Below are 25,630 nucleotides of genomic sequence, written 5' to 3' on the forward strand. Positions count from 1 at the left end.
GCCTGGGGCTCAGTGGATGGTGCCGGGGAGGGGGGAGGCCGAGCTCCGTCCGGGTGGGGGGTTGGGGGGCCCCACGCGGCCGGTGCGCCCACCTCACCTCCTTCTCTTCTCGGTCCCGCCCGCAGCCAAGTACCCGGCCCTCAAGGCCCTGATGCGGCCGGACCCTCGGCTCAAGTGGACGGTGCTGGGGCTGGTGCTGGCGCAGCTGCTGGCCTGCCGGCTGGCGCGGGACCTGACCTGGCGCTGGCTGCTCTTCTGGGCCTACGCCTTCGGCGGCTGCGTGAACCACGCGCTGACACTGGCCATCCACGACATCTCGCACAATACGGCCTTCGGCTCGGGCCACGCGGGGCGCAACCGCTGGCTCGCCGTGTTCGCCAACCTGCCCGTGGGCCTGCCCTACGCCGCCTCCTTCAAGAAGTACCACGTGGACCACCACCGCTACCTGGGCGGCCACGGGCTGGACGTGGACGTGCCCACGCGCCTGGAGGGCTGGCTCTTCTGCACGCCGGCGCGCAAGCTGCTCTGGCTGGCGCTGCAGCCCTTCTTCTACTCGCTGCGGCCGCTCTGCGTGCACCCCAAGGCCATGACCCGCATGGAGGTGCTCAACGCCCTGGTGCAGCTGGCCGCCGACGCCGCCCTCTTCGCCCTGTGGGGGCCCAAGCCCGTGGTCTACCTGCTGGCCAGCTCCCTGCTGGGCCTTGGCCTGCACCCCATCTCGGGCCACTTTGTGGCCGAGCACTACTTGTTCGTCAAGGGCCACGAGACGTACTCCTACTACGGGCCCCTCAACTGGATCACCTTCAACGTGGGCTACCACATGGAGCACCACGACTTCCCCAGCATCCCGGGCTGCAACCTGCCCCTGGTACGCGGTGGCGCCGGAGAGCGGGGGGCGTGGGGGCGCGCGGGGGGCCACAGCCCAGCTCTCTAGGCCTTGCTGATCGCTGTCTGCCCGCTGCCTCAGTTGTGGTCCCAGGGCGGGAGAGGCCTCCCCGCAACCCCGGGATAGCGGGGGCCCGGCTACAGAGTAAGGAGGTGGCTTCTGGGGGGGGCAGGGGCTCGCGGGGGAACGGAAACCTGTTTGAGCCCAGGCTGGACGTCCTTGGGCAGGCCCCTTGCCCTCTCTGTGCCTCGGCTGCCCCTTCCTTAAGACGGGCTGGCTTAGCCATGCTGCACGCAAAACACCTCCCCTTCCTGGCTCCCACCTCCCCTGTCCCTGCTCATTTCCCGTCACTGCCCTGCGACCCTCCAGGGCCCCCTCCTGGCCCAGAGGGGACAGGGTGGGCCTGGCCCTTTGTGACCCCAGGGGCTGGGCCTGAGCTGGAGCCGCCCTGGGGTTGGGGAATTTCTGAAGGAGGGAGGAGGGAGGGAGAGGAAGAGGAGAGGAGCTGTGGGCTGGCGGGTTAGGAAGAGCGGGGGTGACCCGAGGCCCAGGGGGGCGGGGCAGGCGTCGGTGGGGAGGCCGTCGGAGCGCTGGGGTCTGTGTGCCTGCCCTGTGTGCACGTGTGTGCACGCCCGTGTGCGGATGCTTGCCTGTGTCCGAGTGTGCCGTGTGTACACGTGTGTGTGCGTGTGCTCGTGTGAGAGCACCTGTCTGGGTGTGCGGGTGACCCCGGAGTCCGGCCGCCAGGGGTGTGTCTGGCCCTGGCCGTGCAGCCCCCGGCCCTCGCCTCCCGCGCGCCTGCTGCTGGTGCTCCTGAGGTCCCACTGCGCGCCGGGCACCATCTCAGCCTCACCCCAGGCCCGTGCAGCGGGCGTCCTCCTTCCCCGCTGTCCGCCTTCCACAGACAAGGCAGAGGCTCAGGCAGGGGCCGGCCGGACGCACGTGCTGTTTGCCGGGGAGAAGGAAAGAAGGGCTCACAGCTAAGTCAAGGCTCCCCGTTCCTGCCTCAAGCCGGGGGTCTGCTCTCCCGAGCCCCCCTCTTCTGCTATAAAGCAGGCCCTGAGCACTGGGCGCATCCCCCTGGGGGGAGTGCAGGGCATCCCCGGCAGTTGGCAAGCGGCGGTGGGGGTGCGCATGTAGGTGCTGAGGCTGGGAGGGCTTCCGGGAGGAGGTGGGCTGAGGGTGTGGGTGCAGAGGGGGCAGGAGGCTAGAGGGAGAGGTGTGCCCCCCGCCACTGGGAAATGGGAAGCACTAAGGCTGGGAGGAGGGCGATGGGGTGGGGGCCTGGTGTCCGCTGAGGCCGGAGGGGCTGGGGGGCAGGAGGGGGCAGGGGACGCTGGGCGGTGACGCCGCGTATGCGTCTGTGTGTGTCAGTGTGTGCCCTGCGCATGCTCCCACGCAGGGTTGCGTGCACGCTTGCGTGCCCCCATGCACGTGTGTGGCAGGGAGGCGTGCGCCCGGCCGCGGCCTCTGACCCTGCCACCCTCTCTGCAGGTGCGGAAGATTGCTCCCGAGTACTACGACCACCTGCCGCAGCACCACTCGTGGGTGAAGGTGCTCTGGGATTTCGTGCTCAAGGACTCCCTGGGGCCCTACGCCAGGGTGAAGCGGGTGTGCAGGCTGGCCGAGGACCGTCTGTGAGCCCTGCTCGTGACGGGAGCCAGGGGGACCCCGCGGGCCCCCGGCTCCCCTGCTGCAGAGCTGGCTGTCACCCCCCCGCCCCACCCCCCAGCCTGTGTCCAGAACTGGTTTGGCTGCATTTGGTTCCCACGCCCTGGCTGCACTCTGTGTCCCAGAGCCCAGGACCACGTCTGGCCACGCTGGGCACAGGCTGCAGCCTGGAGAGGCTTGGTCTGCACCTGCACTGTCGCCCGCCAGCCGGGCCCTCCTCTTCTGTCCCCTTCTCAGGGACAGAGGCCCGGCCCTGCCCTGGGTGCTCCGTGCGCAGTCTCCGCGGAGCTGATTTCTCTGCTGGTCCCACGCCCTGCATTCTGTTTGCACAGCCTCACATCGCGCTTCCCAGTGGCGGTCAAGGCCCCAGCCTGGCCCCAGAAGGGGGCCCTGGCCCACCCCAGCGGGCCTCAGGTCTGCGTGCCTCCTTCCCGGCCAGCCCAGGCCACGGCCCCTCTGCTCCCCACCCTCAGGGACTGTGGCTCTCCACGCTTTGTGCTTAGGCAGCATCCCCGGGGGCCGGCGGGGGGGTTTGTGCCTTTGTGGGTGTCCCCTGTGTGCCCTGGGGCCCGGAAGCCCCTCATTAGCAGCCTTCCCGCCTCTCTAGCCCGGCTGAGCGCTGCAGACACTGCCTGTCCTCAGTCGCACGCCTGCCCCCGCTCCACCCCGAGGCCTTGGCCCCAGAGGGTCGAGGTTGGACAGGGTGGGGTCTGGCTCCCTGACCAGCTCCTTCAGGACTTGAGAGAATTTCAGGAAGGGTGCCGCAGGCCAGACGGAGGGTAGACGGGGGCCGGACAGGTGGGGGACTGGCTGCAGCAGGCCGGTGTCCTTGGTGATGACCCTGTCCTGATGGGGGCACGGTTGAAACCTAGGGGGCTGCAGGGGGTGGGGTGGGGTAGGGCGGGGGCCGGGTCTCCCAGGGGCCGGCCAGCAGGAGCAAGAGGGGTGCCTGGGCCCCGGGGGAGGCTGAGGACCGCCCCTGGATGGGTGCCGCGGGGCTGTGCTAGCTGACCCGGGAGGGAGGCGTGTCGCCGCGCCCTGTGCCTAGACCCAGCAGGTGCTGAGCGTGGACTTCCTGCTGGGGGCCGGGAGTGGCCTCCTGAGATGCCAGGCACCCGTGTCCCCTAGACGCCGAGCTGGCCCTGGGAGGGAAGCGCAGCTCGGCCAGGGTACTGGAGCCTGGGCAGGTGGCCGGCCCGCGTGGGGGCTGCCGGCCCAGCCACCTGCAGAGCTGTCCTGGGGAGGAGGCTGCCCAGGGAGAGGTGTGCTCTGTCACCACCTGCCAGACGCGCACCCCCCCCGCCGTTAGAACGGCTGCTGGACCTTGAGGGGGGGGGGCAGCCGCTCTGAGATCAGGCATCAGGCTGCTCACCCCCAACAGGCAGAACTGTCTCTACTCCCGGCTTCAGGGTTGTTGGGAGCACTTGATGAGTTGGGGTGTCCAGAGCCTGGCCAGAAAACAGCAGTCCCCTGTCATCAGCCAAACTGGGGGCCCCGCCTCATCCCCTCCCCCTGTGGCCCCCCCCCCCAGGACGGCTGGGCAAACTGCTGTGTCCCTGGGGGTCAGGAGATGGTACAGCATTTCCAGCTTGCTCCTGGCCCAGGGGCAGATCCTCTCTGACTCCGAAGGGGAACTCACAGGGTCTGAGAAGTGCTGGGGTGGGCCTTCGGTGGGCATGCAGGGCAGGGCCAGGGTCCTCCCGGGACCATGCAGCCTGTCACTTCCCCGCTGCCTTGCTAAGCCCAAGCCAGCACTCCCCGAGCTGTGGTCAGAACGGAGCCAGCCCCTTTGATACTCCAGGTGTGGGTGGCACTCGGGCCCGTCTCGGGGGAGGCCATGGGGGGCAGACCTCCCCAGGACCCCCGGCTGGAAGTGCCTGAGAGGCCCCTGCTCTCGCTCCCGCCTTCCCCTGTCTGGGTTCAGCCCAGCTGCCCGCCAGGGCCGCCGCCGCCGGCCGCCGCTGCCTTCTTGCTGCTCCTGGCCACGAGGCCCCGGGGGCCATCCCCCAGAAGGGGGCATCCTCAGCCCGGAGTGGCCAAGAGGCGGTGTGAGAGAGTGAGCCCGAGCCAGGGGTGTGGACAGTAAGCGTTTATTACCACGTGGACACAGACACCGCGGTGCGTGGACAGACTTCACCACCACGACGCTGGGGACAGCTCGCCACTGCCAGCCAAGGTGTTAACAGCATCACCTAGGAGAAAACTCGGAAACCATCTAATGAAGCGCGTGATTTGGGGAGTCCTCTATAAACCAAAAGAAATGTACACTTAAATAGGCAAATATAAAATACAAAAAAGGCGAGTAGACCTGGTGTTCTGTGTCAGGTAGAATCTAAAAAAATCCAGAAATTGAACTTGTTTCCTCATTTTAATATTTTATCACAGGTTAAGACTTCTAAATGAAGCACATCCCGGCTTCAGTGTGGGCTTCCGTGTGCTGGAGGCCTGGGGCCGCTGGGCTCCTCGCTGTCCCCCGCCGTCAGCTGGCCTGGTGTCTCGGGCGGCAGCAGCAGGGGCCGAGGGCACTATGAGGTGCTGATCCCGCTCAGCTCCTGCCGGATGGCTTTGGGACAGGACAGGGAGGCTTAGGTGCAGCAGGGACAAGGCCTGCCTGGTTGTCTGTGGGGCCCTGTGCCCACGCCCCCGGGCAGGTCCTTTCTGGTGTGTGCCCTGCTCCATCTGGCTCCCGGAGGTCAAGCAGCGCAGAGCACTCGGGCACAGACTCGGGGGTGACCGCAGAGCCCTTTGGGCTCTCCTCCCGAGGGCGGTGCTGCCCCTCCCAGGTAGAGGGCGAGCTGGGGGGCGGGGGGGCGCGGATGGTGCTTGGCCTGCCTCCCGCCTCAGAGCTGGGCACCTGGTGCTGCTTCGGGGACCCGGAGCCCCCCTTCTGGCAGCGGCAGCAGGTAGGGCCCAGCCTTGAGCAGGGTTCCTCTTACTCTTCTCCCCAGCTTCCTGTCCCCACCCCTCACGGTTCACCCCCCAGACTGGGGCCTTTCGCCAGACAGACCCCACTGGGCCTGGAGCTGAAAGAGCGGAGTGCCGGGCACTTAGCCAGTAACACGGGGGTGCTTCTCGGAGCCCCCACATGGCCTGTGCTTTCCCTCGGGGCCCAGCGGCCGCCCGCGAGGCCGCTTCCATCCGCGGCTGCGCCTACCCAGCCTCCTGGGGCCAAAGGGCCGGCCCCTCCCAGGTGGGGGCCCCAGCAATAAAGCAGAGTTAATAGTTCGCCTGGTGTCTCCTCTCCTCCGGGGCTTGGCCTTGCTCTTCATTCATTAACTCTTTATCTGCCCTGCCCAGGCCCGTTGCGGGGCGGGGGGGACCGGACAAACAAGAACTGAGCGTGCTCTGCTGGGACAAGGACAGGGCGTGGCCGGTCCCAGCTCGGCGGCCCCGCACACGGGCTCCCACACTGCCCTCCCCTCTCCAGCCCCCTGCCGCCAGCGTGCACCCCTTTTAGTTCACGGAGCCCTCTCTTGCCCAGGTCCCCGCTGCTGCTGTGGGGACCGGGCCCCTCAGGAGGGGGAGGGAGGTGGGCTGGGCCTCACTGCCCGCTCTCAGGGCGAGTCCGCTCTGCCCAAGCCCTTCCTCTCCCTCGGGCGCCGGACCTGAGCCAGCTGCCTCGAAGGCTCGGGCAGGCGGCGCAAGGATGGCTGTGATGCCCTGTGGCGGGGCCCTGGTCTTTGCAGCCAGAGGCGCTTGGCGCGGGCTGCCCACCCCGGGGCCAAGCAAGCGGGCGACTGCGTCACAGCCCCACGTGGTTCTGTGGCTTCTTGGTCCCGGTAACCGCCCCCCGGGGAAGGCCGCCGCCACGCTTGGAACGCAGACCGGTGATCAAAGGTGGCAGAGTCCAGAGAGGCAGTCTGAGTGCACAGACACTGAGACAGACGAGGGACAGACTGGAGGCGGCTTCAACGGTCTTGCTCTGGAATGCGCTCTCCGATCCCTCTCCCCTCCACACATTCACACGTTTGTCCCAGGGAGGAAGCCGGGGAGTGCGGAGCTAGCTGTCACCCCACCTCACTTAACTGAGCCTCAGTCTGCTTGACCAGAGGAGGGGGGTGACGTGGAACCGCGGGCCTCTGGGCCCAGGAGGGTCTCCCTGGCTGGGCTGCCACCGCTCTGCTGCCTTGCAGCCCTGGGGGCCAGGCCGCCCTGCCGCTCCCCCGGGACCGTGGGTGACGCCCCAGGGTGGGTCCCTCACTCACCGTCGATGATTTCCTCCTTCACTTTGTGCAGCTCTCGGACCACCTCCTCGAGGATCTCCTGTTGGGAGCAGAGCCTCAAAGTGAAGGGACAGGAAGCAGAGTCCGGGAAGCTGGCTTTGCCAGGGGCAGCCCCAGGGGTGGGGGTGGGGGTGCCCAGAGCAGGCTGGAGTGTCCAGAAGGGCAGAGGGGTGCTTTTCTGCTGATGACGGGGCGGGGGGCCCCCTTCCTCCACTGCTGGCTCCCTGAGCGACTTCCGGCCGCCCTGCTGAGCCTGCCTATCTGCATGGACCCGAGAGGGTCCCGGCCTCTGTCTCTGTCATGGCCTCCCAGGAAAGGTCACACTCACCTGTTTCATCCGATCCAAATCTAAGGCATCCAGGGCCACGTCATTCACGCTCCCCACCGGCTTCATCCTGAAGAGGACGGCAGGGTGTGGTAAAGGGGGCGGCAGGGCCGGCGGGTGCCCCCCCCCCCCCCACCGCAGATACAGAGCTTGAGAGAGCAGGCCGGGTGTGCCTCCAAGCTCAGGGCCCAGGACGCAGGGCAAGCACGGCCCTCTTCCCATCGTCTTTCAAATGCTTTTTGCTTTACCCCTGGCCACTCTGGAGCTACTCTAACAGGATTCTGATGGCTCGTCTCCACCTCAAGAGGGTCTCATGGATCCTGTGACCATACTTCCCAACTCTGGGGCACGACGACGGGGCTGTTTGCTGATGTGCGAGCTCGTACACAGATGTGACAGGGCAGGTCACACGCTGCCCCCTCTGGAAAGAATGGCTACTCCTCAGCGAGGGGTCTGTGTTCCTGGCTAAACTGAGGCTTGGGGAAAGCTAGTGACGGTGGCAGTCAGTACAAAGCAAAACCACAAAATTGCACGGTCCACACTCATCCTAAGGGCACCCACTTCTGGTAACTGGTCCTATCTAGTGTGTAACTTTTTTCAGGAAACGTCCTTGGAAGTGGTTTTGCTCTTTTGAGGCATGGACTGTATTTCCTTGAAAAGCTGCCGAACTAAGGTTAGCTAGTTTGCTGTGCAGTGTCTCTCGTACGTGACCCGTCCTTGGAAAATTCTGATAAAATGCTCCTCTGGCCACTTGGCCTCTTAAAGCAGGGCACTGGTGCGCAAGGGTCTGCCGTCTGGGTCCCACTTAATCTCCTGGGGAGAGAACGGTGGTCGGGGCCTGCGGGTCCGGGGAAGTGGCGGGGACCGAGGGGGTGACGGACGGCGGACAGGCGACCTGGCAGGGCCAGCCCGGCTGCGGGGGGCCCCTCTCTAGGGTGAGAGCAGGCCCGGCCACTGCGGACAAGCCAGACCAGGGCTAATGCGTCGGAAGGAAAGGAGACCACTGTCCTGAAGGCGGCCCCCGCCCCCCTCGCGGTCACGGCAGCATGACTGACAGCCTCAGGTGTCTGCTGAGGGACGGATGGATGAAGATGTGGCACACACACAGCGACTGCCGCCCGGCCAGAACAAAGGACACCTGCTGCGTGTGACAACAGGTGACCGGAGGGCGAGACGCGGAGTGGTAAGTCAGGCAGAGAAAGACAAGCATGGCGTGGTCTCACTGATCTGCGGAATCTAAAGGAGCCAAAGGCCCAGAAACAGGAGATTGCTGGGGGCTGGGGGTGCTGGGGGGGCGGTGGAGGAGGTCAAAGGGCACACACCTCCGGGTGGAGATGAGGGAGTTCTGGGCTCTCATGTGCAGCCCGGGGACTACAGCTAAGCACAAGGTGTCCACGTGAGAGCAGCTAAGCCAGTGGATCTGGAAACTGAGAGCTGGCTGTCAGCCAACCTGATCTCGGGGAGCGTTTCACCGCATGCACACACGTGGATCGCCGTGTAAACTCAGACAACGTTAGATGGCAATGGTATCTTAATAAAGCCAAGAAAACAAACCCCTGAATAAATCCAGTTTAGTAGTTCAGTGCCCAAGCCTGGATTACAAAAAAAATAGGGGCGCCTGGGTGGCTCAGTTGGCTCGGCGTCTGCCTTCGGCTCAGGTCATGATCCCAGGGTCCCGGGATCGAGCCCCGCATCGGGCTCCCTGCTCGGCGGGGAGCCTGCTTCTCCCTCTCCTCCCTGCTCGTGCTCTCTCTCTCTTAAATAAAATCTTTTTTTTTTTTTTTTAATTTATTTGACAGAGAGAGAGATAGCGAGAGCAGGAACACAAGCAGGGGGAGTGGGAGAGCGAGAAGCAGGCTTCCCGCGGAGCAGGGAGCCCGATGCGGGGCTCGATCCCAGGACCCCGGGATCATGACCTGAGCCGAAGGCAGACGCTTAACGACTGAGCCACCCAGGCGCCCCTCTCTTAAATAAAATCTTAAAAGAAATTAAAAAAAAGCAAAGAAGAACGTAGAACGTGCCCCTGCACCCCTCCTGGCTGAACTCAAGAAAGAGGCCAAGGGGTCTAAGTAACTTTGGATCCTGATGGGGAAAGAGGTGCAGCCTGAGACCTCGGCTCCACACATCCGGCCTGTGGGTTCAGTGTCTGTTCCAGCAGCAACTTCCCGGGCCACCTGGGCAAACTGCTTCACCTCCCGGGGCCTCAGTTCTCCCACGTGCACACCTGACAGCGCCCCCCCCCCCCGGTCACCCCGAGGTGGACTGTCACCACACGCCCCCTTTGGAGCCCTCTGTGAAACTAGAGAACAGACCGATCTCAGAGGCGGAGAGCCCCAACCCGAGGGGACAGCCGCTGAGAGTGTCCTTGCCCGTGTGGATGAGCTGCAGGGGCCGCCCTGGCAGCCCAGCCTCCTCCCTTGTCCCGGGGCCCCTCCTTTGGCTCCTGGCCCATGCTGGTCCCCAGGCCCTTCATAGCCAGGGGGAAAGTGCTGGTCCAGCACAGCGCCCTGTGCTTAAAGCTTGAGGACTGGGGTCCTGCACACAGAAATGAGACCCAGCCTTCCAGCCCCGGGACCCCTTGTGACCCCTCTAAGCTTACCTCCCTTGGCCCTCCCCACCTTCCGCCACGGGCTAGCCACGCTGGCCGGCTTTCTGCTCTGTGAACTCGGTCACAGGGCCTCAGCACTTACCATCTCCTCCAGCTTGGAAGGCTGTCCCCACGTTCTTTGCAAGGGCAGGCTCCTCCTCATCCAGGTCAACTCAAATGCCACCTCTGAGAGGTCTGCCCCAGCCCATGCACTAAAGCACCTCTGTCCCCAGCCCGGTCTGCCACGTGACCCTGTCTTCCACACAGCACCTCTCAGAACACACGGCTGCCTCGTGCCCGGGCCTTCCCGACAGAAAACGGGCTCCTTGCTGGCAGGGACCTGCAGGACCCAGCTCAGAACCTGGCTGACCACTGAGACCTCATTCCTGACGACCGGCATCTGTCATCCCCATTCCCGCCAGAGCTGGGCTGGAGCTCTCCCTGAGCGCCTGGCTCCACCACTCTGCAAGACCAGGCTCCAGCGCGGCCTGTTCTGTGGGAGGAGCGGCTCCCCTTCAGTCTGCAGGGCAGTGGAGACCTTTCCTAGTACGGGTTCCAGAGACCAGCAACTTCAGGCCACACTTGGCCCCTGGGGACTATGTGGCTTTTGCCTCTCTCACTTTTGGGGACCCCTCAGTTTTGAATGTTCTGTCCTGCGATCACGCCAGCTTTTGGTTTCTCTGGGGGAACATGGCGCTGTGCGCTGTGGGCAGAGGAGGCCGGTCCCGGCATCAGCTGAGTGGCGGGATGCAGCTGTGGCTAGTGAGCACTTCCTGCGTCCAGCCGTGGCCCACCACACAGCGTCACAGGACGCAGGGATTGAGAGACCTCTTTACGGGGTGGGGGAGGAGTGGAGGCGGGGAGAGGCCACCTGGCTTGCCCGAGGTCACAGTGAGCCCGGAGCGTCACTTCCCCGCCCTCCCCAGGCCCCGGTCTCTCCCTCTGTGAGGGGGACGGCCAGGAGCAGGTCCGCACAGCCCCTGCAGTCTCTCCAGGCCTGTCTTCCCCAGGTCTGGGGGAACAGGCCACCCCTTCCCAGAGCAAACTGTTAGGTGACAGCACACGGGGCGGGTCTGGAGTGTTAGTCACGGGCAGGGGACAGAGGAGGCCCCCGAGACGGGGTTGTTCAGTACCTAGAGTGAGGCTGCGCCTGAAGGGGGCTCTTAGCTTCGGGGCTCTTGGCCACAGACGGGGTTCTAGGGCACGGAATGAAACAGACACGTGAATCGCCCCGTCGCCGCCTTGGCCCCCCTGGACTCACAGCTCCGCCTTCCCAGGGCGGCTCACCTGGACAGTAACGAGGACACGGGTTTCTCCACCGAGTTGCTCCGCTCCCAGGGCTTCCGGCCAGCCTCTGTCAATCCATACAGTGGACAGAGAGCCTCAGATCTGGGAGGACTCTCAGCGGCCACCCCCCGCCACATCCCAGGCAGGAGGCCCCCCAACGCTGAGGGCGCAGAGCTGCCCCATCAGGAAGGTAGGCTTCGGGCGGAGCGGACAACCCGGCTCTCTGTTCCCAGTCTGGCCCTTGCAGGGCTGTGGAGGGCTCTGCGGTCACCCTGTGTCTCCCTACTCAGGACACAGCTCCCATCCCCTCGACCTGGCTGATCTTGACTGTGGCCTGGTTCTGAGTCCTCTCACCATGGTTGGGTCTCTTCTTGGGATTGTGAACCCAGCGGTCAGGGAACCTCTTAACCGTGACTCCTGGAGTCGACCCACGACTCCAGCAAAGGGCCGAATGGGGCGGAGGAAGCCCTCGGCCTGGATGCTCTCAGGGCAGCCCGCAGGCCCACATGTCCACCTGCTGCCCCGAGACGCTTGTCTGCTTCACACTCTCCACACTCCTTTCCCGCTCACGCCCTGAAAGCTGGCTTCTCCTTCCATTATCGCTTGCAAGTGGGGCTAAATTAATATTTCATTTTATTTCAAGAGAGCAGCTGGACTGAACTGAATTCCTGACTTTGCAGGGTTGGCAGAGAGACAGAAGAGAAACCCCCAGGGACTGCAGGGAGGCCCCCTGTCCTCAGGAGGGTCTCCGCAAGGCCACACTGTGGGGTGCACACTGGGCCCACAGGCACAAGGGCTAGGACCACACCCAGGCACCAGGCATGTGGCCTTGAGCAAAACACGTCACCTCCTAAACTGGGAAACACATAACCCTTCACTGGGGTGTGAGGTGTCTGTGGAGTCATTCACCGAGAATCCCCGGGGACCGACGCACCGAGGAGGAGCGGCAGCCAGGCCGCAGGGCAGCAGGACCAGAGGCCAGTGCCGCGGCTGCTCAGGGCCTCCCTCTGCTGCGGGGCCGGCGGGGGGGTTCCCCTCTGCCTCTGCCTCCAGGCTCAGGAACACAGGCGTGGCTCGGAGCAGATGGCTGCACGAGCGTCTGTGGGACAAGCGAGTGCCCAGGCACGGCGGTTTCTTCCCGCTCCGCGGCCTCCTAATGACATCCCTGCGTCCTGGAGCTCCCACGGGCTTCTGAGCTGGGTTTGCGGCTGTGTGTCCTCACCCGTTACTTTGCAAGCATCACCAGGCATGCCTCCTCTGAGCGCCACAACGAGCAAGACAGGTCCGTGTTCCCCCTCAGAGCCCGGCCTGAGGCCGGGGACCTGAGCCCCTGAGGCAGAGTCCCTCCTGGCCTCCGGGTCCTCCTGGTGTCCCGTGTGGGACACAAGAGGGCTGCGTGGGCCGTTTCGGCCCGGCCGGCTCTCGGGGCCACACCAGCACCTGCTCCGGCTCAGCGTGGGCGCCACAGCTGCGCCTGTCCGGGCTCCTCCCGGAGGCTCGGGGCTTCCAGAAGGTGTCGGGGAGACCCGCAGGTGTCACCTCACTGGCCCTCACAGCTCATCTGTAAAGCGAGGCTCCGGGGTGCGTGCTCTGGCTGGGGGGGCCCTTCCTGCTCTAAGACCTCGTGCCCGTCGCAGGGCGGGACAGCGCCCCTTACCTGAGGAGGTAGGTGGCTGGCTGGTTGCTCGGGTCCCCGGAGATGGAGAGGTGCTCGGCTCTTCCTGAAATGGAGAAGAAAAGCTCTGCCCTCAGAGTCTGCTTCGGAAGGCCAGCGGGGGCAAGGGCACGGTGCTCGACCAGGTCACAAGGAAACGGCAGCTTCTTACATTCTCTGAGGAGCATGCGTTACTTTTATAACCAGCCAGCCAACGAGCACTGCCGTTAACAAGGACAAGCCCGCAACCTCGGTGGGGAGTGCGGCTAGCCCATGGACAGGCAGGGAGGGAGAAGGCTGTGGGGAAGACGCGGGCTCCAGCAGAGCAGGGCCGACTTTCTTTGTGGCCAGCAGCAAGCCCTGCCCATTACTGAGCCCCACGACCGAGGCCGGCGCCTCGTGGGCACGAGCATGGCCTGAGCTCCGGGGGAGCTTCTGTACCACTGTCCACTGGGACCCCTCTGCTGCCTGTGGGAGTAGCCTGGCAGGACCATGGAAGGGACCTCCCTTCTCCAGGCCTGGCTCCCATCTCCATGGGCTGCTGTGAGGACCAGAAGGCAAGTGACCCTAGAAGGGGCTGCTGCAGGGCAGGGCCCGGGGAGGGAGGTTCTAGTCAGCCCTGTAGGTCAGGGCTGCCCAGGGCACAGCCTACGTCCTGCTTGTGGGCAAGAAAGGAGGACTTGGTAAGAATTCATTCTATCTCCAACCAGCCCACAAGTTCATCAGTGCTGCTGCCTAAGTGAGCTCTAGAACTTAGCTCTGTCCTCAGTACCCCACTGCTAAAAGTACCTCCTGCTGGGGGAGGCAGGCTTGACTGGCGGGCCAGGCAGAACCCCGAGAGCTGGGGTGTCCCACGCCGCTCTGCAAACTCGCCCACCCCTCTGCGCGTCAGCCTCCATCCCCACCAGCCCCGTCCACTGTGTCTCCACTCTGCAAACTCGGGCTCACCATTTAAAGCTCAGGGCAAATGTCACTTCTCCTGGAGGCTCCAGGCATGGTTTCAGGACGTCTCCCTCTATTCCCAGGGCCCCTGCTGCTCCTTCTCTCTCTGCCCTTAGCACTTTCTTTGTCTGCTTGTTGGGTCCTCTCCCGGCAGAGGCGGGGATCTGTCTGCGTGGCCCCTCTGTGCTCCCAGACTGCAGGCCTTCCCCTCATGGCACTCTGGGGCTGGATCCTGCTTCTCGGCCTCTCATCTGACCTCGTGAAGTTGTGAGCTCCAGGGCAAAGCAGTGCCTGCCAGATGCTCAGAGAGCACAGGCCTGCTCCCCCAGAGTGTGGGGGTGCTCCGTAGGCTCTTCTGCACATTGGCCCCCCCAAACTCTCCTGTTCCTCCTGTGAACCACCTGGTGAAGTTTCTATCACAGGTATGTCCAAACTGGGTGCACGTCAGTGCCCCCAAAGGCCTGGTGTCCCCCACCGGTGGGTGCCCAGGGCGGCGAGGACTGGGGTCTGCTTACCGCTTGGCTTTCGTCTTCCTTTTTATCAGCCGGCTTGTCTGTTTGGGAGGCTGCTTTTCTCCTAGTACAAGGAGGAAGAAGGTGCAAATCAGCTCCTGAAGGTTCTCATGCTGACCCAGATGCCTCTGCTGGGCACAGCCTGGTCCTCAGAGGAACCTGTGGTGGGGATCTGACCCCTGCTTGGTGTGAAGGAGGCAACTGTTCGAGCGGCCTTGGCGATGCCCAGGTGAATGTCCAGGTCTTCTGTGCTTGTCCCATGACCCTGGGCACAAAATGGGTCTGGGCAGGGAGAATAGGGCCCGGGGGGCATTCCTATCTCTGTTTATAGCACGTGAGGGCTGGAAGAAGTTGGTCTGCACCCTGTCCAGGTTCCCTGGGGGCCTGGGTCTGGCCACGTGGCAGCTGTGCTTCCAGGACACTCAAGGCCAGGCCACGTGGGACAGGGAGAGGTGCCCCTGGTCACAGGTCAGGGCTGGGGGAGCATTCTGTCTTCAGGCTGACTGGCTTAGGGAAGGGAACCCCACTTCCTTGTGGGAAGGAGAACGACCTCTTCCTACCTTAGTCCTGCAGCCGCACCCTCTCTGATCTGGAACACCACTGTGAGCCTGCCCTGCTCAGAAAGGGGAGGAGCCCCGGGAGCTATAACTGATGCCCTCTGCTCAATCTGCCTGCTCCCCACTTGCCTGGACCCCATCTCTTAGCCTCTGAAGTCCACCCCTATGTTTTGGCCTCGGTGGTCACCCACATCTGGCTAACTCCCAAATCTACACGTGCCCCCGGGCTCAGCGAAGCTGCCAGAGCATGCAGCGCACGTGGAACTCAGGAGGTGAGGTTGTCCCGGCCAGGGCACAGGCCCGCAGGAAGTCGTTCCTCCTAGAAACCTGGGGAATCCTCCCCACCAACCTCTTCCTCACAAGAGTGGAGCCAATGCAGGGGTGCCTGGGTGGCTCAGGCGTTAAGTGTCTGCCTTCAGCTCAGGTCATGATCCCGGGGTCCTGGGATTGAGCCCTGCATTGGGCTCCCCGTTTGGCCTCTGGGGAATCTGCTTCTCCCTCTCCCTCTGCCCCGCCCCTGCTCATGCTCACGCTCTCTCTCAAGTAAATAAAAATCTTAAAAAAAAAAAGAATGGAGCCAATTCTGCCTCTGCCTCGTATTTCAAGTCTGTCCTCCTTTCTTCACTTCGGACACCTAGTGGCGGCCAGCAGCACCTCTTCCTGGAAACAGCGGCCTCCCGGCTGGGCTCCCCATTGCCACTTTGCTCTCTGACACTCTGTCCCCACCCAGAGCCAGCCTTTAATTTTCTAAAGATACAGAGCAGGCAGGCATGGCAGTCCCGGGAGGGCCTGGCACACAAGCTCTTGGCCATGATGACTTTCCCGCCTGTACCCCGCTGCTGGGAGAGAGACCTTGCCGCAGCCCCCCGAGGGACAGGCAGAAACTCCACACTTCAAAGAGCGGCTCGCTGAACCCTTGTGGGCGGGGTGCACTCATGCTTGTTCTTGGTGGGGCCTCGACTGTCCCGCCAGCATCTGGGCGTCTCACCGGCTTCTGTTGACGCCGACCTTTTCCTGTCCTCAGGCACTTCCTCTGCATTTGGTCTGAACCAACTAGGCCTGGTTGTTATTGCTGACGCATTGATTTTGGACTTGGGGAAGGCGTGAATATTTTCTTTTTGAAAAACATCTATTTTTACACAAGGCCCCACTCACCTCTGTGAGATGGAGCCCAAAGTGCGTGCAGACAAGGCTACCTCTTGCAGCCTGACCTCCGGTCACTCTCCCCCGCGCCCTGGGCTCTAGGCCCGGTGGCTTCTCAGCCTTCCCTGTGTTGTAGCTCTGCCCACTCGCCTCAGCCTGGACAAGTGCTCTCCTCCTTCCGGCCGCGCTCATGTGGAACCTCCTCTGGGAAGCCCTCCTGGCTTCCCCCAGGGAGAGATTACCCTGCGAGCCTCCATTCTGTGGGTGACAACTGCTCACCGTCTGCCCCTGCTCTTGGTTACCCGTGTGTGCCGTGGGCCAACCTCACGGCTTCCTCTGCTGCCCCTGGCCGTGTGTGCGGAGGCCCAGCCCCTGCTGCAAAGCCCCAGGCCAACCACCTGCCCTCTGGGGGCCTGGGTCTCCCACCTCATCCTCACGGAGCTGTGCACACGTAGTGAGGGACACCCCGTCCAGCTCTCACCAGGGCGAGCCCATTTGGAGGGAGCCTAAGAGGAGGCCAGGTGCGGCTGTGGCTTCTGTGGACAAGAAGGAGCATCCTGACAGGCCCCGGGGGGCCAAGGCCTCAACAACCTACGCCAGCACGCTCCCGCTGCCACATTTACGAGGAACATCCAGGCTCCGCAGCCCTTCTCAGAAGGAACTGCCCGGCCCCTCCGCCTGCTGCGTCAGCTCGGGCGTGACCGTGAGGCACAGTGACCCGCTGACGGCCTTGGGCGAGCGGGAGCCACGGCTGCTGGTGTGGTGGAGAAGGGGATGAGCAGGCCCTGGGCCCCAGCGCCCAGCCAGGACATGGGTGGAACTCTCGTTCCGTCTCCCAGGGTGGTGTCCTCTGGGCTCCTGCCCCTTCAGAAGGCCTCTCCCTGTGCCCCCCCCCCGAGGGCCCCCGCAGGACCGGCCCTGCAGCACGCACTCGCCGTCCGAGACTCTGGGAGGCGCCAGCACCGAGACGTCTCATCTGTGTTGGGATCTGAAGTGTGGGGAATGCGCCGCTTTTCCCTGGAACCCATCTCCGAGATGGTCTCCAAATGTCCCTCTGCCCGGAGCGAGGCTGGTACAGGGAGGCTGCGTCAATCAACCGGTGAGGAGGGGCTGAGAGCTGAGAGGACTCCTCTGGGCTTGATGCCTCAGGCTGAGCCCTCTAGAAGCGGAACTTGACTGACAGTCCCCTGCTTGGCTGAGCCTAGGGAACAGTGGGCCCTGGGGCCGGGCATGGGCTGCCCGTTGATGCTGAGGAGCAGGAGATCCCTGACAAGTGGCTGAGTCTGGGGGGGCCCGAACACCCACCTCTTGGCCAGCAGCTTGTTCATTTCTTCCATGAGGCCTCCTCCTCCACCCCCACTGCTCGCCCGGTTGGCGTCAGACTTGGAGGTCCCGCTGGGGCTGGAGCCTCCGGACGCATCTTCTGGCTAAGGGGTAAGGACATGGTGTTTCGGTCTGTGGCGGGACCTCACTGGAGGGGGAGGGGGTACATGCAAGCCTGGACGGGATTCTTATGATGGGGGCGCTGCAAGAGGCCCGAGGCTCTCGAGTCCCACCCCCCCAGCCCCACAGGCGACCAAACCAGAGTCCAGCAAGGGACCGGGACCGGCTGGTCGGTTAGCAGACACTGCCCAGCTCTGCTGGCTCACGTCTGTGCCCTTGCTAAGGTGGGTGTGACGTGCCGGGGAGGCGGTGGCTCTGGGGAAGGAAGCCAGATGCTGTCTGGGAGCTGCTGTCAGAACCACAGCCACACTCAGCTGTCCCGTGGCTGTCCCCCCTTCCAGGCCGCTGCAGATATGCTGGGACAGGCAGGCGGACCTCTAGGGTCCACGTGGGAGGCAGGAGGGACCCAGATCCAGGAGACTTGGGCCTGAGTCCGAACCCCGCAGCTGACTGCCACCTGGTGGGCCAACTGCTCCCGTGGCCGTGCCTCAGTCGCCTCATCTGCAAGGGGGTGCTTCTCGCCCCGCCCGTGACGGTCAGTGGGAGGGCCAGCACAAGACACGGGAGAGCACTGCCCGCTAGGCGGTGAGAAGGTGGCCCCCAGCCCGGCCCGCCCACACCCACGGACGCTTACCCGCTGGACTCTCCTCAGCTTGGCCCCAGCCAAGGCAGCAGCCAGTCCGGACACGGAGCTCTCGTCGTGGCTGGCACCCTGGGTTCCTCCAGCTGGCAGTGGGGGTGGGGGAGGGGGGGTGGCCCCCGTGGGTGGAGGTGGGACAGGGGGTGGGGGCGGGGGTGGGGGCCCGCTACACGAGAGGGGGGCGCTGGCTGCAGATGAGGGGTGCCCTGGTGGGAGGATGGGTCCTGAAAGGCAAGGGTGGGGCTTAGTTGGTCCCTAGTCCCCAGCTGCTACTTCCCTGGAAGGAGGGACAGAGGGCAGCCTGCTCCTCTGAGGGACAAGCTCAAGGTGCTTCTTCCAGGAAGCCCCCGTGGGATGCACCCAGCCCTGGTCTGTCACTCCCGACCCTGGTCTCCCCAGCATTCTGGGGCTTGGCTGGACCCAGAGTGTCACATACGTAACATCCCTTGAACTCAGCTAACTTTCTCTTGCTCTAATCGTGGTCTTCCCATGGGAGATGAAGTGCTTTGGTAGCACAAACTGCATCTCTTTTTCCTTCCCTGTACCCAGCGCCACCCCAGGCATCGGCCCGTCGGTCCCCGAGATGCAGCTAGGTGCTGTGGCGGGTAACTGGTTGCAGGGCTGAGTGGGGCATATGTTGGGGAGCCATGCCGAGTGTTGGGCAGTCCTCGGTCCACCATCCGCACAGCCCTCCATCCAGCGCCCAGGAAGCCCCCGCCGTGCGGCGAGCACGGTGTCAGGTGCTGGGGAACGCGGCCACAGGCTCTCTGCTCATGGCCTCGTGGGCAAGCAGTGAGCCAGTCACACAGACGGATGCACCTCTGTAACGGTGGCAGGATGGCGTGTGCTACTGGGAGTGGGCACACGGTGGCCTACGGAAGAAGAGCTCCAACTGCAGAGCCAGAAGTTCGGGGACTTCCTCAGGGAAGTGGCCACCACGCTGGGATAGTGACAGAAGAGCAGGAGTCAAGTTTGGTGAAGGAGGAGTGGGGTCGGGGTCGGAAGAAGAGCATGGGACGTGCCGGAGAGGTGCTGGAGAACGTGGAAGGAGCCGCCAGGAGGCCAGCTTGGACAGGGGTGACGGGAAGGGGTGACGTGGGACAGGGATGGCTGTGCATTAAGAATGTGGACAGTGGGCCAGAGCGGGGCAGGGGGCCCACAGGGGGTCTCGGTGCAGAAGTCTAGCTGAGAGGGGCTGCTACCAGCCAGCATCTGCCTGAGTAGGGGCTCTTGCCACCGGGCAGGGGGTGGTGCTCGGTCTTCCCATCAGTGAACCGGCGTAACATTCCCTGGCTTACTGCACAGGGTGTTTGAGAGAAGCACGTAAAACACAGGATCTGAAGGCGCTCGCGGGGCTGGGAAGTCCTGTGCTTACTAATCAGCACTGCCACTCTTCAGGGAACCTTCTCCGGCCTCCCTGAGCTCAGGTCCAGTCAACGGTTGGGACGATCCTGCACCTCGGCTGGAGGGGCTCTGAGGCCCGGGGCCGGCGGGGCCCACTTCGGTGTGGCCTCACGGCTGGCACTGACTTGGTCACCACGTGTGCACCCTGATGTTCCGTGTCCTCCACTTGTTTGTGCCCCCGACTGGACACTGAGCTCCCTGGGCCGGGGCGGCATCCGCCTGGCTCACCGCCGTGTGTCCCTAGCCCTTAGCGCAGTGCCAGAGCCGCGGCCCGTGCCCACGGAGCATCTGCTCGGGCAGCCAGTGCTGGGGGACCAGAGGCCGGTGGGCAAGGGCCGGGCCGAGCCGAGCTCATCCTCTCCCCCCAGCTCTGTCCCCTTGTCCCCCTGCTTTCATCGGATGTGACCGTCACACACTGAGACCTATGCAGCCGGCAGCTCTTCCCGGAGGGCGCGGGGTGCCCAGTGAAGGGGCTGGGTGCAGCGAGAGGAGCAGGCCCCGGAGGGGTTCTCACCTGTGGCCGAGGTCCTTCTCTCTAGAGACTCCTGCCGCTGTTGCTGGTGCTGCTGAGGCTCCATCACTTGTCTGAAAAACAACAGCAGAGCAGGCCTGACGTTTCGGCGCCGAGAACAATGGGGCTCTGTGTCCGGGAGCCTGGGCTGCGGAGTCGGGTTTCGCTGGCACTCCCTGACCGCCGCTGCACGGCCCGGGCCGGGGGCCTCGCGGTGAGCTTGGCCCGTCCGCCCCGGCCCTGCCCGCCGGGCTCGCTGTGCTCACTCACGGGAGGCGGGGCATGTGACTGGCTCTAGGTCCCTGAACAGCACCCCCTGAACAGTCTCAGGCACACCTCAGCAGGGAAGCCCCTCATGAAGGCTGGGGCGACCATCTGGCTGAGAGACCAAGCTTCTCCCCAGGCTGGACGGGCTCATCTGACTTTTGGGGGCCTCTGGCCTCAGCAGCCCTGACCTCAGGGTCACCCATTTTTATTACACCTGACTACATTTCCTGGAACAATTTAGGCATTGCTGGTTGCCAGGAGAAGTGGACACCCAGGCTGCATGTCCTCATTCTTTTTACCCCAGATCCAGCCGCAGGCCAGGCCTCCGTTAGAGATCAATGCTATGTGTGCCTCAGCGAGCACAAATGTCCCCTCTCCTTAAGGCGCAGTGACCTCGGTGCTCTTGAGGGCTGGTGGAGTGAGGACACCGACGCACAAATATGTCCACGGAATCCGAGACTGAGATGCCGGGGCAGAGGGGGGGCTCAAGGAGTCATGCAGACCCTGGAGAGTGGCCAGGCTTCAAAAACTGTTGTGAGCCAACTCTAATTAGCTGTGCCGATGAAGCCCAGGGTCACGGGATGTTTGGACACCTACTCTGGGCTCAGGAGGAGAGCGCGCGGAGGCAAGCAGCGGTCTCTGCCTGGCAGGGAAGGCGGGAAGGGTGGCCGGCGGAACGGGAGGTTGCCGGCCATGTGTCCGCACTGCGCCCTCAGTTTACAGCGAGCCGGCGCTTCTCCGGTGCGGGCACCACGCCTGGCATGTAGCAGCTGCTCAGTAAGTACTTTGTGAAGCAAGAAATACATGCAGGAAGGAAAAAATACAGCTGCTTTCATCTTCAAGAAAGGTCAGTGATACAGCACCTCCTCCAGAGGAGACCCAGAGTTTACTGCAAAGACCACTGAGGGGTAGTGAGCTTTCTGGCTCCTGTTCTGGGATTGTGGCTTCGTGAGCATGGACAAGTCACGCCCCTCCCCTGGGCCTCAGCTTCTTCTCCGCAGAGGAAGCACAACACGTGTTCAGGGGGCTCTTGGAAGGACTATGTGCGATCCCTACGAAATAATGGAAAAGACCTTTCTGGCATGAAAGGTGTTGGAAAAGCTCTCAGCACTGCTTGCATCAGCTTCTCTATCCAAACTGCTGAAACATCATCCAAAACTTCAACTTTCCCAGCAGGATCCATATGCTTAGATGCCCTCAGCAAAATGAAAGTGCTTGGAAATCCTTAAAAATCAGGTGTGGACTTAAGACTCTGTTTGTGAGAGAATGCAAGGTTCCTGTGCTTGGAATCATCACCTGGTGTTTGGCCCCACATAAGTCCTCTCTCCCCTGGGCCTCCCTCTGTGTGAGGTGACCAGCAGGGACACAGAAGAGCGGGGTCCCCGCCCTGTGGCCTGTGTTGACTCCTGCAGTTCACAGCCGGGCCTCCAGGGGGCACTCCGGCCCACAGGCAGTGGACCGCAGGCGGTCTCGGGAAGGAATGCTGGACTTGGATGGTGGGTCAGGATAAGGCAGGGTGGTGTTTAACCAGTTCTGAGAGACCTGCTTAGGGTCCATCTCCTCTGTATGTTCATTCCTGAGTCTGGTGGGACTCACCCATGCCCTTCTCGGGGTGGAGGCAGCCCCAGGACCCGGCAGAGTGCTGAGCTGGGGCCAGACAGGCTGCCGGTCCTGGTTGTGCCTCTAACTTCTCCTTACTTTGGGCAAGTCCTTTCTGCTCTCCTGGCTTGTGTGAGCAACGGTACCAGTAACAGGAGCCCCGGAAGGTTAGTGTGAGGAATAAAACAAGCCAAAACCTGTAAAAGCCCTTCATTAACAACAACGTGCTGTATTTCTGAGAGGCCAGAAGACAGGCCCACGGAATCAAGAGACCCGTGGGAATTGATAAAAGGAGTCTCTCTTGCCCATAGGCCGTCTAGAAGCACATTCCCATCCTTACCTCCTTTCTTTGAGGCGAGCGGAGCGAGGAATACCACTCTTACGTTCCAATGGGAAACCGAGGGCTAGAGCAGGAACCTGCCCATGGTTACAGAGTACCCCATCGGGGAAGAAGGCGCCCAGAGGTTACCGAGCCTCGGCCTTTACTCCTCAGAGTGGGGGAGAGGCTAGAGGAAGGAGGGCCCCAGAGATCCTCCCAGCCGGCGGAGGGGTGGGGACAGGGCCTCCCCAACTCCAGCCCAGGATTCCACGTGAGCCTAGCTGCAGGCCCCCAGCTCGGCCCCTCTTCTGAGAACCTGGATGGGGAGGGCCTGCACCAGGCCCACGTCCTGGATACAGCTTCCACAGAGCCCTATTCAGAGCCTCTCAGAGATACAGAGCCCCTGCCAAGGCGATGGCAGGCTGGGTGCACGCCCTGGCCCTGTCTTCCCTGGCAACGTGACCTGAGGTGGCTGCTCCCCCCTTGGCCACCATGACTCTTCTGTAACTTCAGGACGATACTGGTCCTTCCTCCCAGTTTGAGCACTTTAGAAGCTCCCTGGAGTGAGGGTGGGTGTCGTCCTATGGCCCACATCCCACGGGAGCTGCCCCCTCTCAGGCTGGCAAACAAGGACAACAACACAGCCCTGGCCAAACTGTTGAAGAGCTGCCACAGCCCCCCACGGGTGTTCACGGCCTTTGTCCACCTTAGTCTCCGCCGGGAGGTGAGGGGCCCGGGGTTCAGATCCTCCTGAGAGGCCGTGGCACCCACCCGAGGCATCCACTGAGAGAGTGGCGGGCAGCACAGGACGGTGCCCAGGCCACGGGCGTCAGGCAGACAGCCCTGGGCGTCTGTCTGCCCATCTCCAGCAGCGCAACCTTGGTCACGTTACTGAACCCCTCCACGTCGTGACAGCTACCTCCTGACACATGTGGGAGGGCTGAGTACATCCTGAGTTCAGGATGCTGCAGACTGCAAGTCGCCATGAGACCACACATCCCCTTCCTCACTCTGACAAACCCGCAACCACCTTGCTCCCTCTTCCTTCTGGGCAGGCCTGTCCCCCCATCAGTGCCTGTCTCCGGGAGTCGAAGGGTGCCACTGGCCCTGCTGGGTGGGGGATTACCTTCTCTGGATGTCCATCTCTTCAGGAGAGGGGCCATTCTGCACCTGACGCTGGGTGGAGGGGCCTGTGGGGCAGAGAAGCACAGAAGCACAGAGGTTAGCGGAGAAGAAAGGACCTGGCAAACCAACCTGGAACTCTCCCTGTCTCTACCTGCCTGGCCCACAGGAGCCGACCCTGACCTCTCAACAGGTACAATGCCGTCCCCACTGTCCCCTCAATCACGTCTCTCTCTGCGTCTCAGGGCTCTCCTCCCAGAGCCCACGAACCACCCCGTGCTGCTCACACGGCTCAGAGACAGTCCTTCAGCTACTGAGCCCTCTCGCCTTCCCTCTCCGACTGCCCCACAAACCCGTTCCACCTAAAATCACCGGTGTGCTCGGCATCACCAAACCCAGCAGATCCTTTTTTTTTTTTTTTTTTAAGATTTTATTTATTTATTTGACAGAGAGAGACACAGCGAGAGAGGAAACACAAGCAGGGGAGTGGGAGAGGGAGAAGCAGGCTTCCCATGGAGCAAGGAGCCCGATGCGGGGCTCGACCCCAGGACCCTGGGATTATGACCTGAGCTGAAGGCAGACGCTTAACGACTGAGCAACCCAGGCGCCACCCCCAGCAGATCCACTTTGTCCTGCCCTGTGAGCAAAGGAATGATTGTCACGGTGGGTTAAGCGTCCGAGCCAGGGACTCGCACCTGGTCCAGTGGAAACACAGCCCAGTCTCCCCACCACGATGCGGGGCCCTCCTGCCCGCATCCAGGAGCCTGCAGCCGGGGGTGGGCAGGACACAGCAAGGCACGGACGGCAGTCTGTCACTGACCGGGCCACACACTGGCCCTGGGGTCAAGGGCTCAGAGCAGCCCGGGTCTGCTGCAAGCGCCCTATGTTCAGATGGGGGCTGGTGCCGAGCCACATTCACAAGGACAGGCAGGCTTCTGCCCCAAACTGAGAACGAGCTGATTGTTCCTTCTCTTTGCCAGCTCGGGTGTCACTGGGGAACTGCACAGAGCCACAGGGACAGGGCAGAGACTCCAGGCAGGCTGGTCTCATTCCTCCCTGACTACATGGGGAAGGGGCCTGTCTCCTCCCCAGGACAAAGGGCAGCCACGCTCAGCCCACAACAAAATCCACGATGTGAAGGCTTTTCCCACAAGTGCTTCGAGCCGCTGAGGGATTAGCAGGTCATCCCCTGGATCACGGACACAGCGGGATAGACAGCAACAGAATTCCGAAGCTGAAACAGATCATCTAATTCTAGGCAGCCTCCGGCCCAGCACAGGAGTCTCCTGTGTGCCTCCCAGCCTGGTCCTCCTGCCTGATCCCAGCAACGGAAGCCACTACCTCCCGTGACCACGGGCTTTCCGCCACGGAGGTCTCGAACCTCCCCGTCCTCAAAGGTCCTGTCCCCACCACCAGGTGGCACACAACATGGGTCGAATCTTTTCATGCCCAAAGTGAGCTTCCACGGCCACAGCTTCCAGACTTTGCTGTCCCGGGCCCCAGGATCAGCTTTAGCCAAGTTTTCAGGGAGCCACGCCTTGCCGGCTTGCTGGTCCCCGTGTGAGTGTTTCAGCTGGGGAAGGAGGAGGATCCAGACGGTGGGCAGCGGGCCTGCTGCGCAGCGGGAGAAGAGGGCCTTCCAGCACTCAAGGAAAGAGGCTACCCTGAGTGGACCAGCCCGAGTCCGCCCTTGCTTGCTGCCTTCTGCTGTGCTCGGATGATCGGCAGCACAGACGGTGCCCGCACACTTCCGCAGATAGGCCTTTTGTAAATACCTGGCCTGGCAGCCGGGCACATGACAGGCACAAGATCAATGTGAGCTTGCCTTCCCCGTCGCTAATGAAATAATTTAACCTATATCACTTTGCTCTTCTTTATAGAAATTGGACTTTCTGACTACAAGTAACATGTAATATGGGTTCAGTACAGACATGAGAAAATTTAAAACAAATTAAAAACCAGATCCTTGACAGGGATCTCTTTTGTCTCCTACTCGGCAAGGCCCCGGTCCTAGCGCCCCTTCCTCCTTGTTCTCAGGAAGCAGGGGCAGGAGAACCCCGCTCCCTGGCAGAGCCCAGGCACTCTCCTAACTTAGGTCAACTTCATTTTCGTTCTCACAACGCTGTCAGCCACCGAGAGGACTTGTCTTGGGTGAGGCGGGCTGCAAAGGGGAAATGACTTGCTCTGGGTCACACAGCTGCGAGTGGTAAGCCAGACTCACATGACCTACAAAAGGCCACTCTCTCCCGTTCAGTCACACCATGGGGTCAGACTGGGTGAAGAATGAAGGTGGCAGGCTGGCACGCCACCAGAAGAGCCACAGGACAGGGGGCTGCAGCCCTCACACAGCGTCCGCAGGTTGGACAGGTGTCCTCTGAGCCCCACCCAGAGGCTCTGTGCCTCCACCCGCTTGTCCTGGCTCAGGCAGGAGGGATTCAAGACAGCTCAGCCTCCCCTCCCCGCCCCATTCTGGGACTCAGGCCTGAGCTGCTTTGCCGCCGGCTGGGCTTCTGGAAAACCGAGCTGCTCTGCCTCACT

At 63.0% G+C, this 25,630-nt stretch overlaps 2 protein-coding genes across 3 annotated transcripts in view; one reads left to right on the forward strand and one right to left on the reverse strand.

The window, feature by feature from the left end:
* Positions 1-3,629, forward strand: part of DEGS2 (delta 4-desaturase, sphingolipid 2) — a 34,728-nt gene extending 31,099 nt beyond the window's left edge. For both annotated transcript variants that reach the window (XM_021679840.2, XM_021679839.2), the window contains exons 2-3: positions 126-868; positions 2,381-3,629. In XM_021679840.2, coding sequence (XP_021535515.1) covers positions 152-868; positions 2,381-2,527 — 864 coding nt within the window. In that variant the 5' untranslated portion in view covers positions 126-151 and the 3' untranslated portion in view covers positions 2,528-3,629. The remainder of the gene's footprint in view (positions 1-125; positions 869-2,380) is intronic.
* A 570-nt stretch (positions 3,630-4,199) lies between these two features.
* Positions 4,200-25,630, reverse strand: part of EVL (Enah/Vasp-like) — a 73,312-nt gene continuing 51,881 nt past the window's right edge. The window contains exons 4-14 of the mRNA XM_021679838.2: positions 23,097-23,160; positions 19,789-19,859; positions 17,865-18,094; positions 17,093-17,214; positions 14,091-14,151; positions 12,637-12,700; positions 10,980-11,046; positions 10,826-10,888; positions 7,109-7,175; positions 6,763-6,820; positions 4,200-5,120 (exon numbers count right to left, since the gene is read on the reverse strand). Coding sequence (XP_021535513.1) covers positions 5,083-5,120; positions 6,763-6,820; positions 7,109-7,175; positions 10,826-10,888; positions 10,980-11,046; positions 12,637-12,700; positions 14,091-14,151; positions 17,093-17,214; positions 17,865-18,094; positions 19,789-19,859; positions 23,097-23,160 — 905 coding nt within the window. The 3' untranslated portion in view covers positions 4,200-5,082. The remainder of the gene's footprint in view (positions 5,121-6,762; positions 6,821-7,108; positions 7,176-10,825; positions 10,889-10,979; positions 11,047-12,636; positions 12,701-14,090; positions 14,152-17,092; positions 17,215-17,864; positions 18,095-19,788; positions 19,860-23,096; positions 23,161-25,630) is intronic.

This window comes from Neomonachus schauinslandi, chromosome 9 (assembly GCF_002201575.2).
Source record: "Neomonachus schauinslandi chromosome 9, ASM220157v2, whole genome shotgun sequence".
Lineage (NCBI taxonomy): Eukaryota > Metazoa > Chordata > Mammalia > Carnivora > Phocidae > Neomonachus > Neomonachus schauinslandi.